Below are 13326 nucleotides of genomic sequence, written 5' to 3'. Positions count from 1 at the left end.
CCCCTCTGTGTGGTCTAGAGTGGGAACATAACATTCTGACAGGGAGTTCCGACTTCTGTTTCTGGTTTTGCCACTAGTGACCTCTGAGAACTTGCTTAATTTCTCTACTTCAGTTTCCTCCCTTCATGCAAGAGTATCAGTCTAGAACTGAAAAAGATTTTTCCTATTTCAAGATGACATTCTCCCAGTGTGATATATTCAGGGCAGTTTCACTCTTCTGTGTATTAAACTTTCTTTGCAGAGTTGTTCTCAGAAACTACCTGTATTCATATACAATTGGAATTTTTATTTTGAGAGGGAATGGGTAACATTTTTACCCAGTGTTTTTTATAGTGGTTTAATAAAGCAAATAAAAATATCACTGTTAAGAGAAGCTTCTTTTAGGGGGTTCTCTCCTTTTTTAGAGTGGCAGTGGGGAAAACAGCCCTTTTAGATCCATACAACTGCAGCACAACTTCCTCCTGTCGCCTGACTTCTTTCCTCTTAGTAGATCCTTTCTGAGAATAAGGGCCCTGAACTTAGTGGGAATCTCAGACTTTAATCTTGGGTCTTCACAACACCACAAATTTTCATTGTGTAAAAATCCTAGCATGAATTACTCCTTAGTGTGAAATATCCTGCATCAGCCCTCATGCGAGAATGTCATCAGTGCTCCTTTATCAGGGCTGTGCTTTGGCCTCAGGGCAAAAAACAGACCCCTTCAGGGCACTCAACCAACTGACTTCAGATAACTGGGTTAACGTTGAGTGTTTGTTTTAAAATATTTAGCTTTCCCTCACTGGTAAAATATGTAAAAACTAACAATGATTATCTTATTCTGAAGTCCAGCTTGTCTTATGACTTAGTGATGTAAGAAAACTGTATTTTGCCCTTTGCTTTAGTGTAAAGTTAAAATATTTTTTTTTGTCCCTAGTGTACTCTTGACTCAGAAGTGGCTCTGCGAGTGGGAGGCAATTTCTTCTTTGATCCTCAACCTACTGACTCCCCTGTAAACCTTGTGCTGATAGCAGGGGGAGTAGGAATCAACCCTTTGTTTTCCATCCTGCTGCATGTATCAGATTTTCATAGAAATCAAGAGAATGAAGGAAACGGGTATAAAATGGGAACAGTGAAGCTGTACTATAGTGCAAAAAATACAAATGAACTCTTATTTAAGGTAGGTAAAAGGGAACTAGAGTTTTCTCTTTTGTTCAGTTCATTGTTTGTATTAATGTAGTGAGTAGGAGGTCCTACTCATAGACCAGGACCTTCTATGCGCTCTACAAACACAGTCCCTGCCTCAAGGAGCTTACATACCCTTTTTCCTGCTTCCATTGAGTTCTGTGGTGCAGAAGCAGGCCTGTATGTGTACATTATACTGTAATTTTCTGCCTTTCCCCCCTCATTGCTGTTTTATTGAACATAAATACCTTTGATTAGCTTTCTGTTTGGGAACATCTGACCTTATGATCCAGTGTACTGGTTGCCAAAGAGACAGTTGAAGGTTAGTCACAGGTTGTGAAGTCCATCTATAAAACCAGTTCTAATGTCTTCTGAAAAATTCTTGCTAAAATTATACACAGGCCCATATTACATTCATGTATCTTCAAGGTGCCCACATTTGCAAAGATCGTATAGTCAAGAAATAGTCAGGAAGAAACATCAGTATCATGGGGGGAACTTCTAGAATATTTTCTTGTGATATTAACCAAAATTGCAACTAAAGCACAAATATTTCCAGAAGTAGAGATGGCAGCACAGGGCTGGGAATAATGCTTCCTTACATCGCAGAGGGGATAAAAATATGTGCAGTTATGAAATGCTCATGATTTGCTAATGCTAGGTGTGTAAGTACCTATATATATTTTCTTTTATTAAAACATTTTTTTTAACTTGCTTCTGTTGTCCTAACTCAAAAATGTGAAAATACAAATTAAAGGGGGGAAAAACTATTAGTACTGTGTTTTTGCCCAAGCCTAGTTTTGATCAACCATCCTGTTGCTGCTAAATCATCTCATAATACTATGTTGTTTGTTTAGTATAATATAGTCCTTATAATGGTATTTTGACATCATCTCAACATTTATGTGACAGTTTAAGGACTGAGTAGAACAGTACTTGGATATAGGATCACTGATAACACTGTTAGTGTCAAATCAGCACAGCTACTATAAGGGAAAATTGTGTCTCTCTAATGAGTTAGGTTTCTTTGAAGAAATCAACAGCTTTTGATCATAAAGGATTGAAGGAAATACTAGGTAAAGGGCAAAGATCTGTGTGGATATAAAAAATGGCTGATCAGTATGATCTGCTCCTCTGAAAGTAGATAGATAAATGGGTTGAAGACCTGAGGTCACTACTGGGATTGGTTTAATATATTAATGACTTGGAGGAAGTAGACAGAGAGTGGATGAAAACTTCAGGTAAAACAATGTTTTTGGTTAGCAAAGATTGAAGTGTGTTTAAACACATTAAGGATTGAGCAGCAAGATGGCTGATATACAGGTTATATACAAGGATATACAAGATAAAATGTAAGGTAAAGCCTGTTGGTATAATATTGTCTAAAATTTTCATATCTGCCAAAAGGCTCTGACTTCTATTATTCTCCTGAGTGAGAAAAAGAGTCAATCTGTGTAGTTCACTGAAGGTATCTACCCATTGCACAGCCAAAGAAAAACAAAATATTTCTTGCATATGAAATTAATAAAATAATGCAGAAGCTGTTGTGACATTTGGTAATGATTTGCCCTCATCTAATGGAATGTCCACATGTTTTGTCACAGCACTTTAATGATATAGTTATAATTGCAAGGAAGATGGCTATAGGAACGTCAGGGGCTACATTCATCAAACAATTGCATAGTGGGGTTGTTGTACCCCTTTCAGGAGTCTGATTTGTCTTGTGTAGCCACAAGTTTCACCTCACTTAAACTACTTGCTTACACAGTCAGACATAGAAATACAAAAGTGTCACAGCACATTATTACTGAAAAATTGCTGACTCATTTTTACCATATAATTATAAAATAAATCAACTGAAGTATAAATATTGTACTTACATTTCAGTATATAGTATATAGAGCAGTATAAACAAGTCATTGTCTGTATGAAATTTTAGTTTGTTCTGACTTTGCTAGTGCTTTTTATGTAGCCTGTTGTAAAACAAACCCTGTTACATAGTATGAGATGACAGACAACGAAATTAAAAGGTAAGATATTTGTATATAAAAGGTAATGTTTCCTATAGTATCTGTAAGGAAAAAACCTGGAAACGGCATGATGCTTGCCAGCCAACCCTCTGATTGTCATGTCTATTTAGATTACAAGTTCTTTGGGATGCAGACCATCTCTCACAATGGGTCTGTACAGTGTCTAACACGATGGGGTCCCTCGTTGGGGCCTATAAACTTCATTGTAATACAAACAATAAGCAATAAATTAGGGGGGGAAATGGGTAATTATATGACCCTAGTTACCATTCTCAGTTGTGCTAGACAAGACAAAATTAATCAAACCTCATGCATCCGGTTGAAAGGTGGATTGTCTGCAGAACTCAGTAAAGAATTTTACTTCTACATGCAGTATCGCATAATTAAGCCAGATGCATCCTGTGTGGTAGAGAAGGTGTTTGCTTCCTCTAAAGCATTTCATGTTCTTTGCTGCTGGGGGCAGAATAACACACTTGCACCAATAGCTTCATCCAGTAGAGCAATTCCTAAAGTTCCTGTGTGTTATACATAAATATATACAATTCTTAATAGGGCTGGGGGTGTCAGAATTTTCTAGAAAATCTACTTCTGCAGTTTTGTGAGAGCCTAGCCTTTATATATGAACATTTTGCAAGAGAACAGTGTTTGATAATGAGATGTGACTATAGATTGCACTGCCTGATTTGAATGATTTATTATGCATGTTCTTCATGCTCTCTTGAAATTTAGCATTCAGAATGTGTGTGAAAATTCTTTGATAAATTTGTACACTGGAAAGGGGCAAGCATGATCATCACATGGTGTTCCTTGTTAGCATGAGACAACTCCGTATTAAACTCCCCAGGAAACCTTTAGGGCTTCAGCAAGGATACGGAGGATCCTTTATCCCTAAGAAAAAAAAATTGCAAAGTAGACCTTCCTATCTATCACCTTGGCAAGCTGCAGCAGTGGTCCCCAAACTTTTTACATCGTGTCCTCCCCTTACCCCTGTCTACGTCCCTTCCAGCTGGGGCTGGGAGCAGGAGCTGCAACAAGGTGCCAGGGGGCAGAGGTCACGGCTGGAGACCGCAGCCAGGCCAGTGGCTGCAGCGGCAAGAGCCAAGATCGTGGTCAGGCCAGGGGCCACAACTGGGCGGGGGGAGAGAGTGCGGCTGAGGCCAGGTCAGGGGCCGCGTCTGGGTGCTGGAGGGCAGGACCATCTGAAACAGATCTTGGGGCAGAGTGGGGCTGTTGAATGGTGCTCCCTCCTCTCCATGGGTGCTGGCGGGGGCCCTGCTGCACCCCCCTAAACGTTCTACTATGCCCCCCTGGGGGCATACCCCACAGTTTGGGGACCTCTGAGCTACAGTAACTCATTATTCTGATACTTATTCTTTTGCATGCACTTCAGCAACTTCAGAGGCAGTTAGTGTTTCCCAACCCTCTTTGAAAATGTAATTCTATGGTATGTTAGCCAGTATATACATTATACCATATTAATGTAGTTACTGTCAGTTGCTGCTTAAATAGCTGTCTCATGTTTCGTTAAATGTGAACATGACTGTTCTTCTTTCCTCATCTCTCAGTCACTATGAGAAGAGAGATCTTTTCCCTCGTGGCGGGGTCTCATTGTCCAGGAGCCATATCCATTTTGTACATTAGTTGTCAGCTGGCAAATTCAGTCAAACAGAAAAGATACCACCTCTGGCCCACAGATGCTGGAGAAGCACTGCCTTTTTCAGCATCTGATTTTCATACTGAGAAGTGTGCAGAGTCATAAACTGCACGCCTTGAGAGGGTGGTGAATATATAGGCTATTCATGTACAAGGAAGGGGGCAGCTTGTGAATCTGCTTAGGAACCTGCTTAGGAGAAGATTTGACTCGAAAGTACACCAGAACTCTGCACAATTCCATCTGATTGCCAACTTCTGTTCAGAAGATACTCAGGGAAGTAAAAATGGGTCAGTATAAGCGATATTGGCAGAGCCGTTTGCAGAATTGTTTGTCTGTATGGTGCCTTGTCCTATTTGAAGTCCTTTTACTTTCATGAGCACTGAAGTACAACTCAAAACTAAAATCAAGTCTTCAAAGTGAGTTCAAGAACTTCTCTGTATAAACACTGGTGCAAGGCTTGTTCTCATTGATTTGGAGACCCATGACAGATTACTCAATTTTGCATACTAGTGGGTAAACAAATGATAAAATAATCCAGGATACTACCTCACAGACTATATTTTGGTTTTACTTCATAATAATCTATCAAATATCCTGTAATATGCTTTCTTTAAAATGAATTTGCAGAATACTACCAATGTCCTTTACAATTATGAAAGCCCCAGGTTGTTTATAATCTAGCTAGTGAGTAACTAATGAAGTCATAGTTGTGAGACTTCATTACAGCACTTGTCTAGTAAATTTTCACTGAGAATTGGCATGAGGCCACTGGGGTTTTGGTGAGAATGATTACACTTGTGGATTACAGAACTGGGAATGAGTTTCTACTCAGAGTATTAATAGGATTAAAAATTGACCCTGTGGGTAGTTTTAATTTTTTTAAAAAATAGGCCAGTAACCTTACCAAGGGCTTGTGGTTCCAGACTTCGACCAGAAGGTCTTGGCAACTGAAATGCACAACTTGTTCATTTTAATGTAAACACCTCAGGTATGTGGAAGGTGGAGGGAGGAAATGGAGACCAGTTTGCCTTTTTTGACAGCTTCACAGCTGCAAGAGAAGAAGCCACAAAAGAGCGGAAATGGTTATAAGATGCAAGTGTGGTTTAATTACAAACAGTTGCAGAAACAGAGAAAAACATCAGCAATATAATTGTAGCATATTCAGGTTCCAGATAAAAAAGTCTAAAGTCTGGTCCAAAGTTCAGGCCTGTTAAGCTCAAACCATCAAGCTCTTAAATAGAGAGAATTTGACGTGTAGAATCTTAGTATATAGTGTAATCAACAGTGTTCTGGGATTCTGTGCACACATCTGCTTTGATTTAATGGACTCTGTGGTATGACCAAGTATGTTTAACATTCCAGAATAATATCTTTGGTTTAATGAATGAATTTCCTGGAAAGATCACATGCAGTTTCCATGTTACCCAACAGAGTTCGCAAATCTGTGAAGACCTTCAACCATATATCACTGGTATGTACTGTAGTGATGCGTAGAGATGTTAAAATAGTTGGTTCAGTGGGAATTATGATTATAGTGATTGTTCAACCTATAGAACTGAAGTGAATTTGATTACTTTTAGAGAGATTTCATGTGCACAGTTTAATGTTTTATGATATCTAAAGAATTTTTACCATACAAAATGGGGTAGGAGCCCAGTGGATAAGTGGGAAAACTTGTCTATGAAAAACATGAATGGTTTAATTTTATGTCCTTTTTGCTCCTCTGAAATATCTTGAGTATGCTTGCACAATCTACTGTGTTACACTTACGGCTGAATTGCTTTTACTTGCTGTTAATTCTTATTTAAACTTCATACCCAGGCCTCTTCTCTGCATTTTCTTTTCAACACTTGTATTTACTTTGCTTAAAGCTGTAATAACAGCAGGATAAACCCACAGCCTTTAAGGTATGCTAGCAAACGGGCAGCTTTATTTAGATTTATTTAGGTTTAGAGTTATTAGGAACTTGAAAACTTTTTAGGAAAGGGGGAGCCTATACAAGAAGGATGGGCTCCACCTAAACCAAAATGGAACCGGATTGCTGGCATGTAAAATTAAAAAGGTCATAGAGCAGTTTTTAAACTGAGGGCTGGGGGAAAGCTGATCAAGTGCGGAGGAGCATGTCTTTCAGACAGAGACATCCCTTAGGGGAGGAGCTATTAATTGAGATTCTCTATATCCTAGTAAGGAGGAGAGAATGAAAGAGGATAAAATATGGGTAGGATCTGATGAGAAACAGTCAAATGAAAAAGAGTCCCATTCAATTACATCACATAATGGCAGACAGCTAAAAAGTGATCATTTTTTAACAGTTTATATACAAATGCTAGATACTAAATACTAAGTTGGGTGAACTTGAATGCCTTGGATTAAATGAGGATATTTATATAATAGGCATCACAGAAACTTGATGGAATGAGGATAATCAGTAGAACACAGTAATACTAAGGTACAAAATATATTGCAAGGACAGAATAGGTCATACTGGTGGGGGAGTGGCACTATGTCTGAAAGAAAGCAGAGTCAAATGAAATAAAGATCTTAAATGAACCAAACTGTGCCATAGAAACTCTATGGATGGTAATTCCATGCTTGAAGAAGAAGAAAATAGCAGTAGGGATATACTACTGACCACCTGATGAAGATGGTGACAGTTACTGTGAAATGCTCAGGGAGATTAGAGAGGCTATTAAAATAAAAAACTCAATAATAATGGGGGATTTCAACTATCCCTATATGGACTGGGTACATGTCAGCTCAGGATGGAATGCAGAGATAAAATTTCTTGACACTTAAATGACTACTTCTTGGAGCAGCTAGTCCTGGAACCCACAAGAGGAGAGACAATTCTTGATTTAGTCCTAAGTGGAGCACAGGATCTGGTCCAAGAGGTGAATATAGCTGAACTGCTTGGTAACAGTGACCATAACATAATAAAATTTAATATCCCTGTGGTGGGGGAAACACCAAAGCAGCCCACCACGTAGCATTTAATTTCAGAAAGGAGAGCTACACAAAAATGAGGAAGCTAGTTAAACAGAAATAAAAAGGTACAGTGCTAAATCCCTGCAAGCTGCATGGAAACTTTTTAAAGACACCATAATAGAAACTGAATTTAAGTGTATACCCTAAATTTAAAAACATAGTAAGAGGACCAAAAAAGTGCCACCGTGGCTAAACAACAAAGTAAAAGAAGCAGTTAGAGGCAAAAAGGCATCCTTTAAAAAGTGGAAGTTAAATCCTATTGAGGAAAATAGAAAGGAGCATAAACTCTGGCAAGTGAAGTGTAAAAATATAATTAGGAAGACCAAAAAAGAATTTGAGGAACAGCTAGCCAAGACTCAAAAAGTAACAGCAAAAAATGTTTAAGTACATCAGAAGCTGGAAGCCACTAAACAACTAGTGGGGCCACTGGATGATCAAGATGCTAAAGGAGCACTCAAGTACTATTGTGGAGAAACTAAATGAATTCTTTGCATCAGTATTCACGGCTGAGGATGTGAGGGAGATTCCCAAACCTGAGCCATTCTTTTTAGGTGACAAATCTGAGGAATTGTCCAGATTGAGGTGTCATTAGGTTTTGGGACAAATTGATAAAATTAAACACTAATAAGTTACTAGAACCAGATGGTATCCACCTAAGAGTTCTGAAGGAATTCAAATGTGAAGTTACATACCAGTTAGTAGTTCTGTAACTTATTTAAATTAGCTTCTGTACCAGATGACTAGAGGATAGCTAATGTGATGCCAGTTTTTTAAAAAGGCTTCAAAGGCGATCCTGGCAATTACAGGCTGGTAAGCCTAATTTCACTACCAGGCAAATTGATTTAAACTATAGTAAAGAACAGAATTATCAGACACATAGATGAACACAATTTGTTGGGGAAGAGTCGACATGGTTTTTGTAAAGGGAAATCAGCTGCACCAATTTACTAGAATTCTTTGAGTGTGTCAACATGTATGTGAACAAAGGTGATCCAGTGGATATAGTGGACTTAGATTTTCAGAAAGCCTTTGAAAAGGTCCCTCACCAAAGTCTCTTAAGCAAAGTAAGCAGTCATGGGATAAGAGAGAAGGTCCTCTTCTGGATCAGTAACTGGTTAAAGGATAGGAAACAAAAGATAGGAATAAAGGGTCAGTTTTCAGAATGGAGAGTGAATGGAGACCTTCAGGGGTCTATACTGGGAGCAGTACTGTACAACATAGTCAAAATTTGCAGATGATACAAAACTACTCAAGATAGTTAAGTTCAAAGCAAACTGTGAAGAGATACAAAGGGATCTCACAAAACCGGGTGACTGGGCAACAAAATGACAGATGAAATTCAGTGCTGATAAATGCAAAGTAATGCACATTGGAAAACATAGTCCAAACTATACATATAAAATGATGGGATCTACATTAACTGTTACCACTCCAGAAAGATCTTGGAGCCATTGTGGACAGTTCTCTGAAAACATCCACTCAGTGTGTAGCAGCAGTCAAAAAAGCTCACAGAATGTTGGGAATCGTTAGGCAAGGGATAGATAATAAGACAGAAAATATCATATTGCCTTTTTATAAATCGATGGTATGTCCACATCTTGAATACTGCATGCAGATCTGATTCCCCAATCTCAAAAAAAAAAAAAAAAATTGGAATTGGAAAAGGTACAGAAAAGGACAACTAAAATGATTAGGAGTATGGAAAAGCTTCCATATGAGGAGAGATGAGTATAAGACTGGGGAATTTTCAACTTGGAAAAGAGATGACTAAGCGGGGATATGATAGAGGTCTATAAAATCATGACTGGTGTGGAAAAAGTAAATAAGGAAGTGTTATTTACTCCTTCTCATAACATAAGAACTAGGGGTCACCAAATGAAATGAATAGGCAGCAGGTTTAAAACGAACAAAAATGAGTATATCTTCACACAATGCACAGTCAACCTGTGGAACTCCTTGCCCGAGGATGTTGTGAAGGCCAAGATGATAACGGGGTTCAAAAAAGATCTAGGTAAGTTCATGGAGGATAGATCCATCAATGGCTATTAGTCAGGATACGTAGGGATTGCTGTTTGCCAGTGGCTGGGAATGGCCAACAGGATGGATCACTTGATGATTTATTACCTGTTCTACTCATTCTCTCTGAAACACCTGTTATTGGCCACTGTTGGAAGACAGGATACTGGGCTAGATGGAACATTGGTCTGATCCAGTATTGCCATGTTTATGCTGGATCATTATTTCCACTGTCCTTGGCATAGAGAGAGAGAGTGATCCATTCTCAACTAACATGAGCTATTTTAGTTGTACAGTATTAAGTGTGTTACTGTTAATGGCAGTTGAACAACTAATGTCCTGTAAATTGACAGTGTTTTCTTAAACACTGGTCTAAGTTTTCAAGTGACAGAGTGATTTTGGATGCCTCCATGCGTGTGTTTACCTAATTTGAGCAACCTTAAATGGGCCTGATTTTTCAGAGGGTAAATGTCAAAGCACCAGAATTACTAGTCCTTGTTTGAAACTTTAGGCCACTGCTTCTTGACTGAATAAATATCTATCTTCATATGAATATCTGTTCTTAACTATATGTGTTCTCTTTGGTAGAGGGAAGAATATCTGAAAAGGATCTAGAAAAACATGTGTCTAAGGATACTTTATGGTACATCTGTGGTCCACCTCCAATGATAGAATCTATATCCAAACTACTAGAAAACTTTGGTGTTCCTATAGACTGCATTTACTTTGAAAAATGGTGGTAGCAAGAGCTTCATAGCAGAAAATAAAAACTGAGAACAACTAATCTATGTATTTTGATAAATAAAAAGTGCCTGAAATGCACAGAAGATGGACTCTGCTCTGACCTCACTGACTGCAAGATTTCATAATTCGCACATGAAATCTTCCTGTATCTAGTAACAATTCCTAAATTATTATATAATGCACTCTGATTTGGGTCATTATAGTTTTACTGCTTTTGAAGAAAAGCATAATGTATTTTATATTAAAGACATGAACCATTTGATTTTGTTTCACTCATGCATTATTCATTTATTTATGTATATTACTTTTTTTTTGTTAATTAGGCAGCTTTTTAAACATTCTGATACTATTTTCATTACAACTATAACTTAACGTGTAATTAACTAAATGTGTAAAAATGACCAGATGTTCCCTTTAATGTATTAAATCAGACCACAATTTTGTAAGCTAAGCAAGGCCAGACTGAGTCAGTAGTTGGTGAGGATCTTATCTTCCAGCTGTTGCAGGTAGTGGTATTGACTCAATACCAATATTGGCACAATTCCCAGAGTCATATTTAAATGCTGCAGCCTGATAAGAGTTCTCTTAAGACTGTAGTTTTCTGAATGAGATTTAAAACAGTTCTTGACCACTTTTGGGTATTAAAGATCCTATAATTATTTTCAAAAGACAAGGGCTATCTCACCTTCTCCTGGGCAAATTCTAAATTACAGTCTGCTTACCTAAACTTTCTTTTATTTAGCTGGATAATTTACACATTCACTTTCTATTATACAAGGGGAAAAAGTCATTTAGAAGGGCTTCTGTATGCCACTACCAGTCATGTTAGTTAAGTGAACATGACTGGTAGACTGTGGTATGAATATAGTTTGTAATTATGTGACTTGTTTTGAGGCTAACGAAGTGCTAAATAAATTGCATAATAGTATGAGTTAAGATATTTAAACATGCACCTGATTTGTTTGTTGAAGACTTTTCTCTTTCCTAAGCTTGATAATGAGCTGACTGGTTTTCTTAGCACACATGCAGAAGAGGGGACTCCTTGAAAAGGAATCATATAGGACTTAATTATTATAGAAGAGATACTCTCTCACATTTTCTTTTCCTGCAGTACATACATATCCCTTTATATTTATATTTATATATAGAGAGAGGCCACCAAGATCCATCTTGCATTTGTTTCCCCACATTCATCCAGAAGAGGTAAATACTGATTCTTTTAAGTGATAGTCCACATGGATTCCACTGTTGGTGTCTATACAGCCCACGCTTATGAGATCAGATTCTTTTGGCCATCAGTGTCCTGTGGGGGCTGTACCTGTACCCTAAATGTCCTCACATCTCCAAGTCAAAGGGCATAAAGAGTGGAGCAGGCCCAACCATCCTTCTGTTCCTTCTTAGTACCTGTAGCAGTGAAACAGGATCCCTGCCATGTCCATCTGCTTCTCAGCACCTTGTGCTAGTATTAGTTAGTAGTCTTACTACTTAGTTGTTAGATGCCAATGCCAGAAAGGACCACTGTGATCGTCTAGTGTGATCATCTGTATAACAAAGGCCATAGAACTTTCCCAAAAATAACTCCTAGAGCATGTCTTTTAGATAAATAGCCAATCTTGATTTAAAAATTACCATGACCTTGTAAATTGTTCCAAGGGTTAGTTCATATAACTAGTTTTTTACCCATAAGCTCTCGCTTTAGGCTAGAGCCCTCTCTGTACAGCAGTAGGGGAGAAGCAAAATCCCGGGTGTTGAAAATGTGTTCCTCTTTCAAAACTTCAATGCTCTTTAATAACTGTCACTCCCATTGACTCTCTTGCCTGGGTGAGGAACATAGTGATGCTACATATGTCACCCTTCTCAGCAAACTCAGAAAGGTGGAGAAGCCTGCCCAGAGTTGTTCCTCCTCGAACTTTCAGTGCAAGCCTCCTGGCCTTGAAAGGAAGGATCCAGCTTGACCACAGTCCTCCAATCAATCCCTCTCTATGAGCAATGAGTGAACCAGCACCAACAACCAGTGTCCATTCTAGCATCAACCACCTCTGACAGGCAGAAAGCAGCACCACTCCAGAGATGAGCCAAGGCACAAGTAATCTCTAGTGCCTACCAATAGAGACACAAGAGTCACCCAACTTCTTGCTCATTTTGGTCTCAACACTCCAAAGACCAAAAGCTGCAAAAGGGCCCCTCTAGAGTCCTGGTACTGACTACTAAGAATGTCAGCAGTTCCTACTAAACCTATGGATCACATTTGTTACGGTACCAATTCTTTGGCAGCAACACCTTGGCACCCACAGCTTCAGCACCCCACTTCCGTACTAGTTGGCTTGGCACTCTCTTCTTTGTATCCAATGCATCGGTATATGATGTCTTATTACCTAGAATGTACACAAGACAAGTGATTTAGCTGGGGTCCAGTAATGGAGTCACTTCTCCTTGAGAGATTGAAGGTAGTGATCATAAGCTACCAGCTTTAAATTGTTTTTATGGCAAGTGACGGAGGTATTTCCTGTACTGACTTCATCCCCTCAGACAAAGTACTCCTGAGAGAACAGCCCCTCCCTTGGAGGTGTACACCCTCATCTCCTATTTCCCTTTGGGTAGTACAGTGGGAATCAGAAAGGCACTCTAGGGAGACAGTAAGAAGCAACCTTGGACTCATAGGGGGTACCATGAATGAGGCTCCCTGTTGTCCCTCACGCCAATACTCCTATCTCTACCAAACCTTACCCTACCAGC

At 38.8% G+C, this 13326-nt stretch overlaps 1 protein-coding gene across 4 annotated transcripts in view; it reads left to right on the top strand.

Annotated features, from left to right (window-relative positions):
- The window catches only part of OXNAD1 (oxidoreductase NAD binding domain containing 1), a 35068-nt gene extending 24216 nt beyond the window's left edge, over positions 1–10852 (top strand). For 3 of the 4 annotated variants that reach the window (XM_067561962.1, XM_067561961.1, XM_067561963.1), the window contains exons 6-8: positions 914–1156; positions 6208–6316; positions 10435–10852. In XM_067561962.1, coding sequence (XP_067418063.1) covers positions 914–1156; positions 6208–6316; positions 10435–10589 — 507 coding nt within the window. In that variant the 3' untranslated portion in view covers positions 10590–10852. The remainder of the gene's footprint in view (positions 1–913; positions 1157–6207; positions 6317–10434) is intronic. The other variant, XM_067561964.1, reaches the window with a different exon arrangement.
- Positions 10853–13326: the final 2474 nt, after the last annotated feature.

This window comes from Emydura macquarii, unplaced genomic scaffold (genome assembly GCF_026122565.2).
Source record: "Emydura macquarii macquarii isolate MOO-44397 ecotype Brisbane River unplaced genomic scaffold, CSIRO-AGI_Emac_v2 contig_2422, whole genome shotgun sequence".
Lineage (NCBI taxonomy): Eukaryota > Metazoa > Chordata > Testudines > Chelidae > Emydura > Emydura macquarii.
The sequence above is the reverse complement of the archived record's forward strand: the minus strand, read 5'-3'. Positions and strand labels throughout refer to the sequence as shown.